The 16,352-nt window shown below is 41.5% G+C and overlaps 1 protein-coding gene across 1 annotated transcript in view; it reads right to left on the bottom strand.

The window, feature by feature from the left end:
• LOC306981964 (partitioning defective 3 homolog B-like) overlaps positions 1–16,352 on the bottom strand; it is a gene marked incomplete at its 5' end in the record, with an annotated part of 137,416 nt that overhangs the window by 6,256 nt on the left and 114,808 nt on the right. Inside the window, one exon of the mRNA XM_079581704.1 lies at positions 3,341–3,526. Within this exon, the coding sequence (XP_079437830.1) occupies positions 3,341–3,526 (186 nt within the window). The remainder of the gene's footprint in view (positions 1–3,340; positions 3,527–16,352) is intronic.

Raw genomic sequence — 16,352 nt, 5'->3', positions numbered from 1 at the left:
GCATTTTGAGCATTAAAATTGCCTGTATTTTGGAAATCAAAATAATGAATTGAGCCAGATTAAATTTCATGGTTTTATTTTATTGACATATTAGTAACTGAGATTTTTTCAGGGGGATTTTGGATATTTTGTTTAGTTTTTCAATAAACTAATCATCAGTGAAAAAATCTGTAAAAACTCAAATTCCGCCTGTTTTTTGGTTTCAAAGCTGAATAAATCAGGCTAGGAATTAGATATTAAAAAATCCCTCTGAAAAAACCTTCAAAATATTGTTGGGTCTCAGACTGTAAAGTTTGGAGTCTGTGGGAGCTTCTCTAAGGGCTCAGGCTCTGCCCGAGTGCGGCTTCTCTCATTCAGAGAAAACCAGCCCTGAAGTTTTGTAGCGAGTGCTCATGCTCGGCCCGTTCTCCGACTTTTCCGCTCCAGCGTCTCGTAGGAGGAAAAACACCATATTTGGGTGAAAGCGTCATCACGGGGCCCCTTAGCAGGACACGTGGATGTAAAATCTGTTAATATTTATGAATGAAAACCCGCGAGAAAGACGGGTTTGCCCCCACCTCGCAGACAAAACATCATAAAATAAACATCATGCGGGTGAGTTTTGTCATTTTTATTCACCTTATTCCGCCCCGCCCACTTTTGCCACTTTTTGCTTCGTCTCGGCACCTCGTTTTCCTGACACTTCCGGTCGAGCGCGAAGCCCGTTCATTTTAACGGAGAACGAGGGAAAATATTCTCCGCTCAAATCTGATGTTTAGTCGATTGATTTGTGTAAAATGGCCGATGTTCATTTACACCGACATGTCGACACTGCAGCGTTTCTCAGCGCGGCCTGAAAACGGCTTTGTTTTCGTGTAGTGACTGATTTTATGTGGACTTCTCCGGCCCCATGTTAACACATAGGAGAAAAGGGGCGGGACCAATTCATGGCGGCGCCCACGCAAACCTCTGGAATAATGTGAATACTCTGACATGAAAACTACGATGTAAAGGGAGGAAAATAGATGAAAATCTCCACTTCGACCACTGCGTGAAAAAAATCAATACTTTCACCTGCCGTGTCGCCTTAAATGTATCAAATGGAAAAATCTCTGTTTGTTTTTGTCAGAATCGTGCAGCTCAACAACACGGTGGACTTTACAGTGTCGCACAATGAGGAGTTCGGGGCGAGGGTGGACATTCGGACACAGCTCATGTCGAAATGAAAATCTAAACTGCTCCGAGTAATACGTCCAAGGAACCAGCCAAAAAACCGTCTCTTCCTCTGCCTCTGAAATCTCTCTTTCTCCTCTCGTCATGCAGCGAGCGACATCTCACTCTGCTCGGCTGTCAGCGCCGCACTTCTGAAGCCACTGTGGGGAACCGCTATCATGTCACGCTGATCCCGGACCAGCCCCGCTATCTCCAAAACGACACTTGTCACGCAGGCCCTTCACTTCGCACGAGCCGCCGATCGCTTCGTTTTTGAAGCCGAGGAAATCCGCGGCGAAGCGACTGGAGCGGGAAAGTGCCGCACTCGGTCCTCCTCCGCTAAAGTGGGAGAGATAAGGCGGCCATTTTGTCCACGGGAAAGGGGTGATTTCAGGTCGAAGGGCGTCGGAGGAGTCAAGAGAGGTCAAGTCGAAGGAGGAGGGGAGGAAGTGGAAGTGGTTTTTAAAGTAATGAATGACTAAGGGTGTATTCAGACCAGAAAAGTCCTTTGCTCCGCTTGATCAGAAGCAAACTTTTTTTTTTTTCGTTTGGTGCAGTTCGTGTTCAGACTGTACTTTTTGCAAGAGAACTATATTGTGTAAACACATACACGTGTGTGACGATCGAGGCTCCCATTGGAGAGCAAGGACCACAACAAATGAAACAAAAATGAAAATTTGACGCTTACTATGATAATCAAAGAAACGTGAGAGGCTAAACCACTGACCATTAACCTCAGCTTCACCGGAGCAGCTGGAGGAAGAGGTGTTCTGTGTGGATGAAGGGTCGTCTGCTGAGCTGTTTGTTTCTATTACGTCCACGGGACAAACTGTTGGTTTTGATCCTCCACTTTTCTTTAATGCGTCTGTACTTTCATTAAGTTTGGCGAAGTTTTTTCCACTTTGACGCCGCGGCTGTTCAGAAGCCGCGCTCGAAGCCCCTCCTTCATTTTCTCGCTAAACACGAACGCAGTTGTGTTAGTGCATCTGCCCAAATATCCAGGAGCTCCAGGTCTGTCCACGGCTCATTGTTTGGAGCTTCCATCCAATATTAGCGTTAGCAGCCGCGAAGGGATAACTTTTCCCACGGTGCCTTAGCTACGGTGGCTTGTTAAGCCCAAAAAGGCGCATGTTTCCCGCAGTGGTCTCGGATCAACAGTGGTTTATATTCACACCTTGAGCAAACTGGACCAGAGTCCGTTTGGAAGCCGGACCGAGACCACCTGAAAAAGTGGGTCTCGGTCCGGTTCTTTGATCCGCAACAGGATTCGTTTGTTGTATTCACACCTGAATAAAAAATCCGGACCAGGGTTCAAAACGAACTCTGATCCATTTAAAGTGGACCAAACAGTGCAGGTCTGAATACACCCTAAAGGTGGGAGATACCGGCCAGAATGAATATCTCTATGTATTTGGAGACTTTCCCGATAACGATGATCAAGCTTTATCAAAACATCCAGAAGACTTATTTTGCAGGGTTTGCAACTTCTAGATCTTTTAAATGAAGCATTACACTGGCCTAAAGGTATTAAGCTCTAAAGCCAGGAAGCTTTAAGATTTGAAAATGCGCTCTGTTAAAGTAGAACTACGTAACTTGTTTACCTCAATAAATCCTTCCCTGGGTCGGAGTCACCAATACACACTAATGGAATCAGGAAGAAGAAGCTAACAGGCTAATTACGTGCTAGCGCCACTTAAACAGTATTTACAGCCAAGTTTGAGTCTGTCCCTTTGTCTTTTCTGTCACGGACAATTAATGAGAACACCTGCAGTGGCGCTTACGGCCTCTAGGGGTTACTTAGTTCTGCTTTAAGGCGGGGGTTAAGAGGCTAACAGGGGGTACGAAGTGAAACAGAAGAATTTCAATATTAATTTCAAAGGCAAGGTTTGATTTTGAGAGTAATTTAGCTTCAATACACTGTAAAACGCGGAATAATCTCAGTTTAGTTTTGCCGCTGTTGTGTTAATACTGGCAAGATCCTGGAGGTGGGGGGTACTCGGAGACTCAAGGGGGTACAAGACAAAAAAGGTTGAGAACCACTGCTCTATAACATACATACGTTTCAACAATCAACCATCTCAAAATGATCTAAAATAGTTTGGCTAGTGCTCTGTGGGTGAAATGTTGTGTAAAGGGTCTGCAGTTGAACCTTATACGCCGCTCCTCCGTGGATGATGGACTTGATGAAGATGCCCAGGTCCTCCCCGGTCTCTCTGGACTTGTTCCCCTTCAGGCTGACTCCGAGTCCGGCCGAGCCCGACTCGTTCAGCGGCACCTCGTACATGAGCTGCTCCCGGCCGTCCTCCAGCACCACGATGTTCGCCTCCTCGCCCTTCTGCACAAGAAGAGGACCAGCCAACATGAAAACAACAACCTGAGACTCAAATATAAAAGCTTACAGCCTGTAGGCCAGAGAGACGCCTCATTTGAAAGCTAAGACCTACAACACTGATCTGAACCAATGTTTTTCCTTGCGTTGTTGCCGTGCCTTTTTTGGCATCTCTTTCTATTACTCTTTTGTCACTTTTTTTTTCATTTTCAGCCATAAATAAATAAAAAACATCTATATTCAAGCTTTGATGTTGTTGGTAAAAAAAAATGTGGAAAAAAATGGAAAAAATTGGAAAAAAATTGGATTTTTTTTTAGCAAAATTAAAAAAAAATAATAATAATTAATTAAAACAAATAAAACAAAACGTTGGGGTAAAAAAAGGAATATTTTGGGAAAATTGAAAAAAAAAGGAAAATAAAAAGAATATTTTGAGAAAATATATATAGAGATTTTCCTTTTCTTTTTTTTGAAAAATTGGTTGGAAGACTTATAAAATTGGAAAAATAGGAGAAAATTATTAAAAGTTTGGGAAAAACTTGGGGGGGGAAACTGGGGAAATTTCAAGCAAAATTGGGAAAATTTAAAAAAAAAAAAAACATGAAAAAGTTGGAGAAAACAAGGAACATTCTGGGAAAAAATAAATACATAAAAAAGAACGTAGAAAAATTGGGATAAAAGTGGTTAAAAATGGGGGGAAGTGTTAAAGGAAGTTTCTTGTTTCTTGGTTTCACCTCAAACAAATGCAAAAGAAATCAAATGGAAGACAAAGGAAAAACAATATTATTCTGTTTTCTGTTTCTACATGACAAATTATTTAGAATAGGTATCGAAAAAAGTATCGCTCAGGTATCGGTATCGGAAAAAATGTAACGATACCCAGCCCTATTCTTTATCGTGTGTTTTTGTCGCTTTTTTATTGCTTTATTGTCTCATAGTCTCAAGTTCTCGATGAGGAAACAGTATAATTTGTGAAAAACCTCTAAAAGCTGATTTTCCATCATATCCTGCCTTCAAACATGAATAAACATCACTTTGCTCATTTCAAACTAAACCTCAGCTCAAACAAACAAATGCCTGCTTTCCACTTTAAACCCTTTAACACAAAGCTCTGCACAAAAGCATTGTTATAAGTATTGACCATAGATTCGATTCAAATCTCTAAAGCAAAGACGCCCTGAAGTAAAACACAGTGTATTTTATATTTCATGGACATTTTCCCTCCAGTGACATCGCTCTCCTCCTGATCTCCAGAGCCGATAGTGTCTCTGTCATTATCCCACCTTTTGATGACACACCTCCCACTACTCCAAATGTCATTTTCAAATCCACCCGCACGTCGCCGCTGCCACAGTCTCACCGCTGGAGAAGCAGCCGGTGTGTGGAGGCTGGAGATCTGTCAGGAGGACGAACGTCTATAATAGCTTCAAATTCAGACGCACAAACGGGCTGATGAAAGTCTGAGGGAGAGACAGGTTTTTGAAAGAAATCCTATGCAGGAAATTCACAAACACTGAACCTAATCCTGTTGTTTAGTGGACAATAAAAGGCAATACTTAATGACATGTGTAATGAAATACCCAGTAACACTTCATAATAATGATACATGAGCCACTCACTTCCAGACTCAGTAGAAACACTCATTCACGCCTTCATGACCTCACGACTGGACTACTGCAGTCCTGTCCGGGATCCCTCAAAAGCTCCTGGACAGACTCCAATACATCCAAAACTCTGCTGCCAGGGTCCAGACTCACGTCAAGCCCTGGCAACACATCACGCCCACTCTCATCCATCTACATGGGCTTCCTGTACAATATCACATTCAGTACAAAATCCTTCTCCTGACCTACAAACCCCTCAGTACCTGTCTGACCTCATCCACACTTACACTCCTCTGTTCCCCACACCCCCACGCCTTCTGTGTCCAGGCCCCCACACTCTGGGACTCACTCCCTTCACAGATACAAACAGCTGATGATATTGGTCATTACAAATCAGTTCTGAAAACACATCTGTTCAAATTGGCTTTTGAACTTATTAGCACCAGTCCAACAAACCGTTCTGTGTGTTTATGTGTCTGTGCTGAGCTCCTGTGAAGCGCTTTGGGCGTCTTGAAAAGCTCTATATAAATCCAAGAGATTATTATTACTGTGATTATTATTCATGCATGATTTCATGAAACATTCATGCTTTACTAAATCATGACTTCTCAGCAACAAACGTGATCACATTCATGGATGACGTCATCCCTAAATTAAACACCTTCTACTGTAATGAATGTCCATGAAAGTCTTAACGATTCATCATGATCATGAGGAGCATTGACATCATGACTCATATGGCGGGACACAAAGTAAAACTTTATAGGAAAAAAATGTGTGGCAATCATGATCTTATCATTTGTTAATCCTTTATACATCTTGATTTCATGATGATGATTTAAACCTGTGGTTCTCAACCTTTTGGAGCCACGACCCCCATTATACAGTTAACTGGGCTCGTGACGCCCGTCCGGGTCACACCGTGTGAGACGGGGACACTAGCCTGTATAATTCTTACAAAACAAAGGGGGAAAAAGAATGGCTAAATAAAATTAATAAAATAAGAATAAATGATGGCACTTTGGTAAAATATGCTCCAATAAAACAATTTAAAAAAAAAAGATTTATCTATATGATCTGGCGATCAGAATATTTACATCAGAAGTCAACTAAATGTATTTTCCCCCTGCTCACCTGCATCGTCTCTCCTTAAACATTATATTCACAAACCCCCCTCGTTCTCCATAATACCCATCTGATCATAGCCTTGGCGGTATGTGTGATATACACCCAGTACACCTGACACACAATACACAAAGCAAATACACGAAGCAAATACACAAAGCAAAGGGAAGGAGAAGCAGGTGGGTTGAAAAACGCAGCTTTCTTTCATTTGCAGATGAAAGCAGGAGACGGCAGCAGCAGCAGCCATTTCTGAAGCCGGAATAATAATAATCTTTTTCAAAAGCGTCCCGAAGCAGCGAGGGGGCATTTAGAGGTAATAACTGCAGTCCTACGAGTACGCAGCACCAGACCCCCCCCACTCCCCAACCCCCCCACCCCTCACACTGCCATCTTTACAAGCCATCGAACCCATTTCTCAGAAGACCTGCTCCTTTTCTTTACATTGAACTGACGAGACGCTTTATCTTTGCTGCAGGATTCACTGTTTACACGAGGAGATCCTGCTCAACTTTACCTTTCTCTCCCTGGTTTGACTTTTCATCTGATGCTGAGGCTTAAAGGAATAGGCCACCGTTTTTACACACTGAGATATGTTCTTACCTGAGCTTAGACGAGTTGATGCGTACCTGTCTGGGTCTTTATGTGTGTTATATTTACAGTGGGCAGTTATTTAGTTTTACCCCAGTCCAAAAGCTTCTGGAAAAAAGCTGTGAAAATAGCAACAAAACTGAGACGAAAACAATGATGGAAATGTGACGAAAAAGTGAGAAAAAAATTACAAAAAAATGACAAAAATGTGATAAAAATGTGACAAAAATTTGACAAAAAAAATGACAAAAATGAGACAAAAAATGTGACAAAAAATGACAAAAATGTGACAAAAATGTGACAAAAAATAACAAAAAAATTGACCAAAAATTACAAAAATGTGACAAAAAATTACCAAAAAATGACAAAGAAGTTACAAAAATGAGTTAAATACCCAACAAAAAAAATGATGGAAAAAAAATCTGATGACGTGAGGAAAGAGATCCTCTCGGTTAAGAGGTTAAATGGGGGGGATCGAATCATGAATCGAGTTTTTTGATAGTGGTGCTCAGGTAAGAACATATCACAGTATGAAAGAACTGTGTGCCCTCAGTCACACAAAACAACCAAAGATGTTGCTAGCATTTAGCCTCTCCCAGTGTACTCCTATGGCTCCAAACGGGGTGAAGTTAGAAGCGACCAAGCTCTTCCACAGGCACAAAGCCCAGACAGGTACACATCAACTCGTCTAAGCTCAGGTAAGAAGATATCTCAGTATGGAAAAAAGGTGGCCTGTTCCTTTAAATGTCTTTAAAGAGCATTAGATTTGACATTGTTCAGCTTCTTCTTTTTGACGAAAGTGTTAAAGTGATAGTCTGGAAGAAAACCTCATTTGGATTAAACGGCTCTAAAGTTCCTCCCGTCAGAAAGGAAATGACCATATTTGGATTACAGCGTCATCTCAGTTGCCTTTCGTGCTACACGTGGACACCAAACATGCCAGTATTTGTGAATGAATAAGCGTGGGGGGAAAAAAACGTCATAAAATAAGCATCGTACAGGGTTTTTCATACATTTCTGACCTTAAAACTACGATGCAAAGGAAGAAAACAAACTCAAAATCTCACCGTGACAGGGGAGCGGAGCTTTTTAAAGACATTTCAATCCCTAGATGCTAAATTTAAAGTGACAAATGTAAGAAAACCCGATGAATTCATATTTTCAGATAATTTCTGAAACTAATTTGCTACAATTTGAGGGAAACTTTGTGGAAAAATGAAATAAAATGTACAGAATTCCAGCCAGAGGAGTCCAAGCCCTGTCCTAAAACAACAACTTCTGAAGGTTTCCTATAGAAAGACATTAGACGTTCACTTCATCATCATGATTCAAATCAGAGTGGACGGGACGAGCGGCCGCCGTCAATCATCTGTGGACATAACAGATCGTTTCCCGACGCGCGAGGAGACGGAAATCTGCGATGTATTAAAAAAAAAAGGCAGTTGATCGGCAGCCGCCAGTCTCTCCTCGCGCTCTTGAAGTGGATTTGAAAAAGAATATTCATAAGTCGGCGGCAGAGAGGGCTCGTGTCGCTGGTGTAAAGATCAGGCGTTGCGTCGGCTTACATCAGAAATGCACCAAGGCGTTTGCATAAAGCGACGAGAGACGACTAGAGGGAGGACTTAGCCTGGGCCGGGGCTGAACCGGGGACTCAGGAGGGACAGGACCGGGATTTAACAGGAGCTAAACCAGCGCTAAACGGGGCTGAGCCGAGACTAAGCCCAATGAGGAGCAATAATAAGACTAAATCAGGAATAACACTTCAATATGTAGAGATTTTCACTTATTTGTGTCATAAACCACATTGTGCAATACTCATTATGATGACTTTACACTATTAACACACATATTTCATTACTACTAACTTATTACTTTTGATTTTCTCATTAGTTACAAGTAGGGCTGGGGACCCCTAAACGGTACCGACTTGGTACCGACCGAAAAGCTCCGGTAGGGGGCGGTATCTTTTTTTTTTCGATGCTAATTTTCAGTACTTTTTCTCTCCAAACGTCAATAAATGATCCACAGTGAGTCCAAAAAAGCCTGAACTCATGAGCAGCTTCAGCGCAAATGCAGAAGCGAAGCAAAGCTCTAACTTACTCACACTTCAGTCATTATCAGAGATGGCAGAGCCGCGGTCTGAGCCAGGACTAAACCAGGACTGAACCAGGACTTACAGTAAACTGGCTAAAAACCAGGACTAAACCAGGACTGAATAAGAAACTAGAGCTCGTAGACAAAGAAAAAAGTAGTGACAACGAAAAACACATGGGCTTTACCTTTAGCTTTAGCCCCGCAGAGCCTGAAGTTACTGCTGTTGTTTAAACTCCAGCTGCACCGGAGCGTTTGGGATCAAAGATTGTTTCTGGAAAAGGTGAGGCTCACTCTGCATTAGCCATTTTTGGAACAGTTATGGTACATTGTTAGTGACAGAGTGAGCGCTCTCACTATGTAACAGATCTTTGACGTGTGAGAAGCTTTCACTTCGTCGAACAGCTCAGTGTGTTTAGAAAAGTTTATCTGAAAGAAAACAGTGCCTGATGTGGATCTGGTCTGTTCCTGCAGCTCAGAAGGTAAAAAAATGTCCTTTCTCTCTCTTTATCACGGCTTTAGTGGGAATTCTGCTCAAAACATGAAGTTACAGGTGACGCTGCTGCTCCTGTTTTTTGATGTGCAGTGTTTGTACTTCCTCCTGAACGATACTTTTCCTATGCACATTATTTTAGCTCAATTAAAATAACACAGGTATCGAAAAAAGTACCGTTAAGGCACCGGGACCGAAAAGCAGGTATCGTTAAAGTAGTGGTATCGGAAAAAAAACGAACGGTACCCAGCCCTACTCATTATGATGACTTTACACTATTAACACACACATTTCATTATTACTAACTTATTACTTTTGATTTTCTCATTAGTTACAAGCACATTGGTTTAACTTCATGGTGCAATCAGTGAATAAGACGAGCCTTAACCTTTTAACCCCCACCTGAGCACATTTTTTGACTTCTAAAGCTTCTTGAAAAAAGAGTCAAAACACCAACAAAAAGGAGGATGAAAAAACAACAAAAACGTGACAAAAAACAACAATGAAAAAGCACAAAAACGTTTTGTTTCGGTCGCGTTACCACAATTACGGCCGCGCGAGCGCCGACCCAGGCCAAAGCGGGACTAGCTGTGCATCCCTTTCTCACGGGACACGGACATTGTTTAATTCACAATGGGATAAATTGGCTTGTTGCACGGTGTGGCTATGCTAGTTCCTCTGACCTGAAGGTGTGAGCGCCTGGACTTCCTGTCTGTATTCTTTTCCTGGAATAGAAATCATATTTTCTAAAGATTCTGTTGTGGGCGGTGAGTTCCCGGTAGATGATCATTTACTGTTTGTTCAAATCATGATGTAACGAGTTCAGATCAGAGACGCCTGTGATCATAAAGGATTGATAGTTTGTCTTGAAGCTAAAGGCTAACATGCTATAAAAGAATATATATAAAGGCACTATTTCAAGTTGTGTAAAGCATTAACCCCTTAACTCCCACCTGAACCGAGCACATTTTCTCGACGAAAACTATGATGGAAATGTGGCAAAAATGTGGCAAGAAATTGACAAAAAATTGACAAAAAATGGAAAAAATGTGACAAAAAAATGACCAAAATATGGAAAAAATGTGACAAAAATGTGATAAAAAATTGACGAAAAAATGAAAAGAAAAAAAAAATATCTGATGACGTGAGGAAAAAGATCCTCTCGGTTCAGGTGGGAGTTAAGAGGTTAAATTAGCCTTTAGCTTCAAGACAAACTCACTGATCCTCACAAACATAAACGTCTCCTCAATGGAAATATTTCTACCAGGAACTCACAGGTCTGAGCTAATCTTAATGGAAATGAATACGAACAGGAAGTACTAGCGCCCACAGCTTCAGCTCAGAGGAGCTAGCGTAGCCACATTGTGCAACAAGCTGATTAAGTTTTTAGTTTGACCAGTGAGAGCCTATCATGCTTAAAGGTGCATTATGCAACATTTTTATGCAGAAAGGTTTGTATTTGTCCTTGTAGTGATGCAGCGGCTGTATGAGAGGTTAGTGCCTTTACTTTCCATCAGTAAAGGCACTAACCACAAGATATTGGTCGACCTCTAGTGAGTAGCTACCAAAAAAAAGACAGAATGTGGCTTTATTACACACTGCAGTTAAACTGTTATTACATTTTGAACTGTTCCTGTGTAAACCAAGAGCAAGGCAAGTTCTAAAACTGGACTAACCTATAAATATTGAAATGTGTGCTGATTTTGCTGAGTAGGTTTGGACTATTGCCAACGTAACAATGATTTCCTCGTCTTTTTTGTTTCATTTTAAGCGAGTTTAAGGGGCTAGAAGCAAGTTGGCCATTTTATACTCACTACTACCACCTCAGGTCATGCATGTAACTGCAGCTTCTATATTAAGCTCGTGCATGAGTGACAGTGCAGGATTTTAGAGGCAGTTGTGGTGAACAGGTCTGGGCTCATTCTACAATATATGACGTTGCTGGGACATGTAGTGGGAGGAAAATACTTAATTTTAACATTTTTAAACTCTGTGTAGTCCCTTTAATGCTTCTTCCATTGGCTCATATTCAAACACATCCCAAACCTAATCAAAATCTGCATGAATTGCCTTGATTCAAGCACATTTTAAGCCATAAGATAAAGATGTTTCCCATGAAGACGTAACTGACTGACTGAAGATCACACAGGAATGAAACTAGAACTTAATCAGGACCAAACCAGACCAAAGCGAGAACTAACCCGGGACTCGACCGCGCTCCCTGGAGACCGGCCGGTCCCGTGGGGCGGCTCGGACCCTGACTCCTCTTTTCTACTGACAATAATGGCTCTTTAACAAGCTTTCAGCCACAAGAGACCACCCTCCTGCGCCCAAATGTTCTCGCTAAATGCTGATTTCTCTTTCAGCTTCAGGGGGGCGCGGAGGGGGGCGGGGGTTTGGACAGAAGGGCTTTTGTCAAATGAGAGGGCGAGAGCGCGGGATTAACGGCACGAGCGGCATTCAACAGAAATCACAAAAGCATAAATCAGGGTTAAGCCACGACTAAAACCGATGAAGCTGTGGAATAAACAAGGACTAAACCCTGACAAAATGAAGATATAAGACATAGGGCCGACTTGTGGAACAATCTCAACAATGATCTTAAAAGGAGCAATTCCATTCATTATTTCAAAAAACAGTTTAAAACCTTAATTTTTGAGAAATATACAAAAAATGCCTAAGAAAATGTGGTTAAGTTAAGCTCATGCATTACTGTTGTGCATAAATTGGAACAGAGAAACAAACAAGCATTTGTATTTACAATTTACCATATTATTATTTTAGTAAAGAAAAAAAAATGTGTACTGTATATGTGTGAATGTATATATATATAATATATTGTATACATTTGTTTTTTTGTAACGTCTTTGATGGGTAGATGTTGTTTTGTTGTTTTGTAAACAGGGTAGGAAAAATAAGCCACGGCTTCAGCCTACACCTTTTCGGTTACCCGCCTTGTCTGTGACGAATTTGCAGTACATACTGTACTTTTTGTTTTATGTTTTTGTAACCGAATAAACATTCATTCATTCATTCATTCATTCATTCATCTTGTGCATCAAAACGCAGACGATAGCGTGACATTTTGCCTCAGTAGCAGCACTTTGTGATCTTGCCACTCCAGACTTAGCGCATTTAAGTGGGTGGAGACACACATTTTCCTCCAACCAGATCGACTCCGCGTCCAGGAGAGTGGTTTTGTGGTTGTGTGGGAGTGTGGGGTGAACATGTGCTTTTGTTTTGCTTCGCGTTCACGCCGAGCGCGGCCGATCCGCGCCACAGCGGACGCTGTAGCTCTTTTTCTCTGGAGACGTGAACATGGTTTAGCTCACGATGGGGTAAATAAAGTTTTTAGTTTGACCTGTGAGAGCCTAAGGCTTAAGAAAGAACGCAAGACAGCGCAATGTAAACGAGGAAGTGAATGTCAGCCGTGTTTCCATCAGTGCAGTCACCTCCTCTTGTGACGCCCCCTCACAGGTGGCGGAGGCGAAGGGCACATATAGCGCCGCCACTCAGAAAATAATTCGCCAAAAGCCTGCGCCGCCCCGTGCGCCGCCACAAGATCTGGCCCTTTATCTTTTCTCAGGATAGTTTTTTCCCCAGTTAAATCCCGTAGCGTATGAACACAGAAAGCCCGTTGATGAACCAATGTGTAGACGGTGCTGTTAATACAAAATCTTGAAGCGATGACCACAGAACGAGGAGAGCAGCCGCTTTTGGGAAACGCCATGTTCACAAGGGCACTTCTGTCTTTTGTGGTGGAATCTGCTGTCGGTCAAAAGCTTAGTTCAATCTGTCAACCTTAGTCCACATTTCTAATACTTCTTTTTATGAAACTGACTAAAACTAAACCTAGACTTAAACCTCTTGAGTTCTTATCCACTTTGAGGTTTCTTCAACTAAGACCTTTTGAGTTCTCGTCGACTAAAACTAGACGAAAACTATCACATTCAGAAATAACTATAAAGTGACTAAACTTTATAGTCCAAAAAGCCTAAGACTGAGCAGTAGTGCACTTGTCTCCTAAATAGTGCAGCACATTAAAGTAAAGTAGTTCCTGATGAGGACGGACGTTTGACCAGGATTTGACCTCGACTCCTCCGTTTCATGACCGAACCTCTGTGCGACACACAAAGCCTCTCGTAACCCGTGACTTTAAAACGAGGCGGTTTGGAAAAGCGGGATTACCGTCACCAGCGACATTCAATTAAGATGGAATCAAGACAAAACTGGCAACGAGGCGGCGACGGAGGAGCTGCCAATTAATTGTCTTAATGCCTCTGCGCTCGCACCTCGCCCCGCGGTGAGACGGAGCGAGATAAGCAGATCGCACCGACGGGTCTGAAGGAATGGGAAGTAATAAAAACAATAATGAGCTGTAAAGAGACGAGGAGGTGAGATACAAGGACAGTAATCCATTTAGCGACGAGAGAGTTTGTCACTTTTGTGTCTTTATCGGCTCCTATTGGGCTAAACTGGCTTTTTTCTCTCTTTTTTTTACATCTTTAACTTGTAAATCTAGGGCATTAACATTTAATTTTTAACACTGAAATGAAAGCTTCAACTGCACATGTCCACGAATCTCCATCAAGTTTGCACAACTCAAAATAACTAGTTCTTACACTCCAAAGAAATGCCAATCTTGATTAGTTTAAATGTCTCAAATTGGCGGTTTTACTTTCTTATTTCAGGCCTTAGAGCCAGTTTGAAACAAGCTAAGTTTTCTTGGTCTGATCCGGAGAAATGAGTGAAAAACCGCTCAAAGCAAGATATGAGCAATGGAATGTTTTCTCCCAATTTTCCCCAAATTATTCCACAGTTTGAAAAAAAAAAGTAGGAGTAGGAGGATCAGAAGTAGGGACCGAAAAGAAATATAAATCTTTTTAGTGAAGTTGTGATGCTGTTCAAAATGTAAACAAAACAAAAAATAAATAAATAACAAAGTGAAACACATGTTGAAAAAAATAAAAAGTGGAAAAAATGTGGGTAAATTCAGGTAAAATTGGGGGGGGGGGGGGGGGGAATGCAAGTATCAATAGTAAGTACCGAAAAGAAATATAAATCTTTATATTGGAGTTGTGATGCTGTTGGTCATCAAAATTTAAAAAAAAAACAAGAAAAACAAAAAGAAAAGTGAAACACGAGTTGAAAAAAAAAAAATTACAATTCAGGAATAATTGGGGGGGGGGAAATTTGGAAAAAATTAGAAAAATGTGATAGGGACAAACACTAGGAAAATGAGGGGGGAAAAATAAATATGGAAAATTTGGTGGTTTAAATTGGTAAGAAAAACGTGGAACATGTTTTTTTCTGCCCTTTTTTAGTTAAAGGAAGTTTCCGTAGTCCCTGTGGGGGAAATACAAGTATGAAGTACTTGGAAATGAATAATGTGGGATATTTGATCTGAACAAACATGAATACGGCAGTTTGTTTCTTTTTTTTTGTTTTTTTTACCATTTGTAAACATTCAAGAATACGAAGGTTCTGTATTTTATATATTGAAAACTGAATATAGAATACAAAAATATCTGTTAATACTGTAAATATATATATATATATGGACAACAGTGTAAAGTGTAAAATGTGAAGTAACAAAAGGGGCAGATATTATAAGACTTGTTCTTCTCCTCATACTGTGTTGGCGGTTTTATTGTGTTTGCATAAGATCACTTTGAATGAAATAAATAAATAAAAATGACAAGTGTTAATGGGATGATTGGGGGGTCTTTCCTCTCCGCCTGGTGTCTCTGGCCAGAAAACCATGTTTGCAACTTCGCTGCCTCCAGGTCGGAGGTGCGATACACACTAATAGAATCACGAAGAAGAAGCTAACAGGCTAACAGGCAAAGCTAACTGCGGGCTAGCGCCACTTAAACAGTATTTACAGCCAAGTTTGAGTGAAAAAAATGTGTAATTGGATGAACAATATCCCTCTGTCCCTTTGTCTTTTCTGTCAGTGTAGTTTTTACTCAGTTCTGCTTTAAATCCGTGCTTGATGTAGTTTTTGTAGTGTACTGATAAGAGGAATTATGAACTTTGCATCTGTTTTGGAAGCATTTGTCCAAAAGAAAAGCAGTTTAAACTCCTTTTTTATTGCCTGGAATGCTTTATCTTATTAAAAACAAAAAAAGCAGGAAAGACAAACTCCCTCTCAGTGAAAACCCTCACTTTCTGTTGTTCAACACCCTGATTTGCAGCGCCCCAGGTCAAAAACTATCAGCTGAGGCATCACTTTGAGCTTGGGGACCGTGCATCCTGTGAACCCTCCCTGGACGCAGTGGCAGGGCGGGTCACACATGTGCGGGCTGACCTGCCATCCTGTCCTTGGCACCCGTTTCAACAACAAAAAACTATACGTAAACTCTTTGAACCGAGCGCCGGACCTAAAGCGGAGCCGGGACCAACGTCGGGAAGTGAAAAGTGAAAAGTAAAATCGCTGACTCCTCTCAAACATATCATTTAATTAAAAAATATCTGCAGTATCTCCATGTTGGGGCTAATTGGAGTGGCTTTTATGTTATCCTTTCGCTGCCAGAGAGCGGAGAGTGTTTTAGCGAGAGCCGCGCGGCGCTGTCGGCCAGAAACATCAATACGGGCCATTGTGTTGAATCAATGGGCTCTCCAGAACTCTCCTCACACGGAAACGCACGCCGAGAAAACGGAGATAAAAGCTCAATGACAAGGAGAGCAGAGAAATGTGGCGTTTGAAGCGGCGGAGCAGCAAAGGAGGTGGAATGCGAACTGGTTTACCTCGTGTTATGAGCGAGAATTCAGATTACAGCAGCAAGAGACGCCGTGACGGAGGAAAAACGGTGGTTTGTAAAGAAGAATCAGCAAAGCGTGGAGGATCAATGCTGTGATAATGAAGTTGTAGTTTAACCTCTTAACCCCAGCTTTAACCGAGTGCATTTTCTCCAGTTCAGCTTTGCTC

This window comes from Gobius niger (assembly GCF_951799975.1).
Source record: "Gobius niger genome assembly, chromosome: 23".
NCBI classification, from domain to species: domain Eukaryota; kingdom Metazoa; phylum Chordata; class Actinopteri; order Gobiiformes; family Gobiidae; genus Gobius; species Gobius niger.
This window is presented reverse-complemented; position numbering and strand designations above follow the sequence as displayed.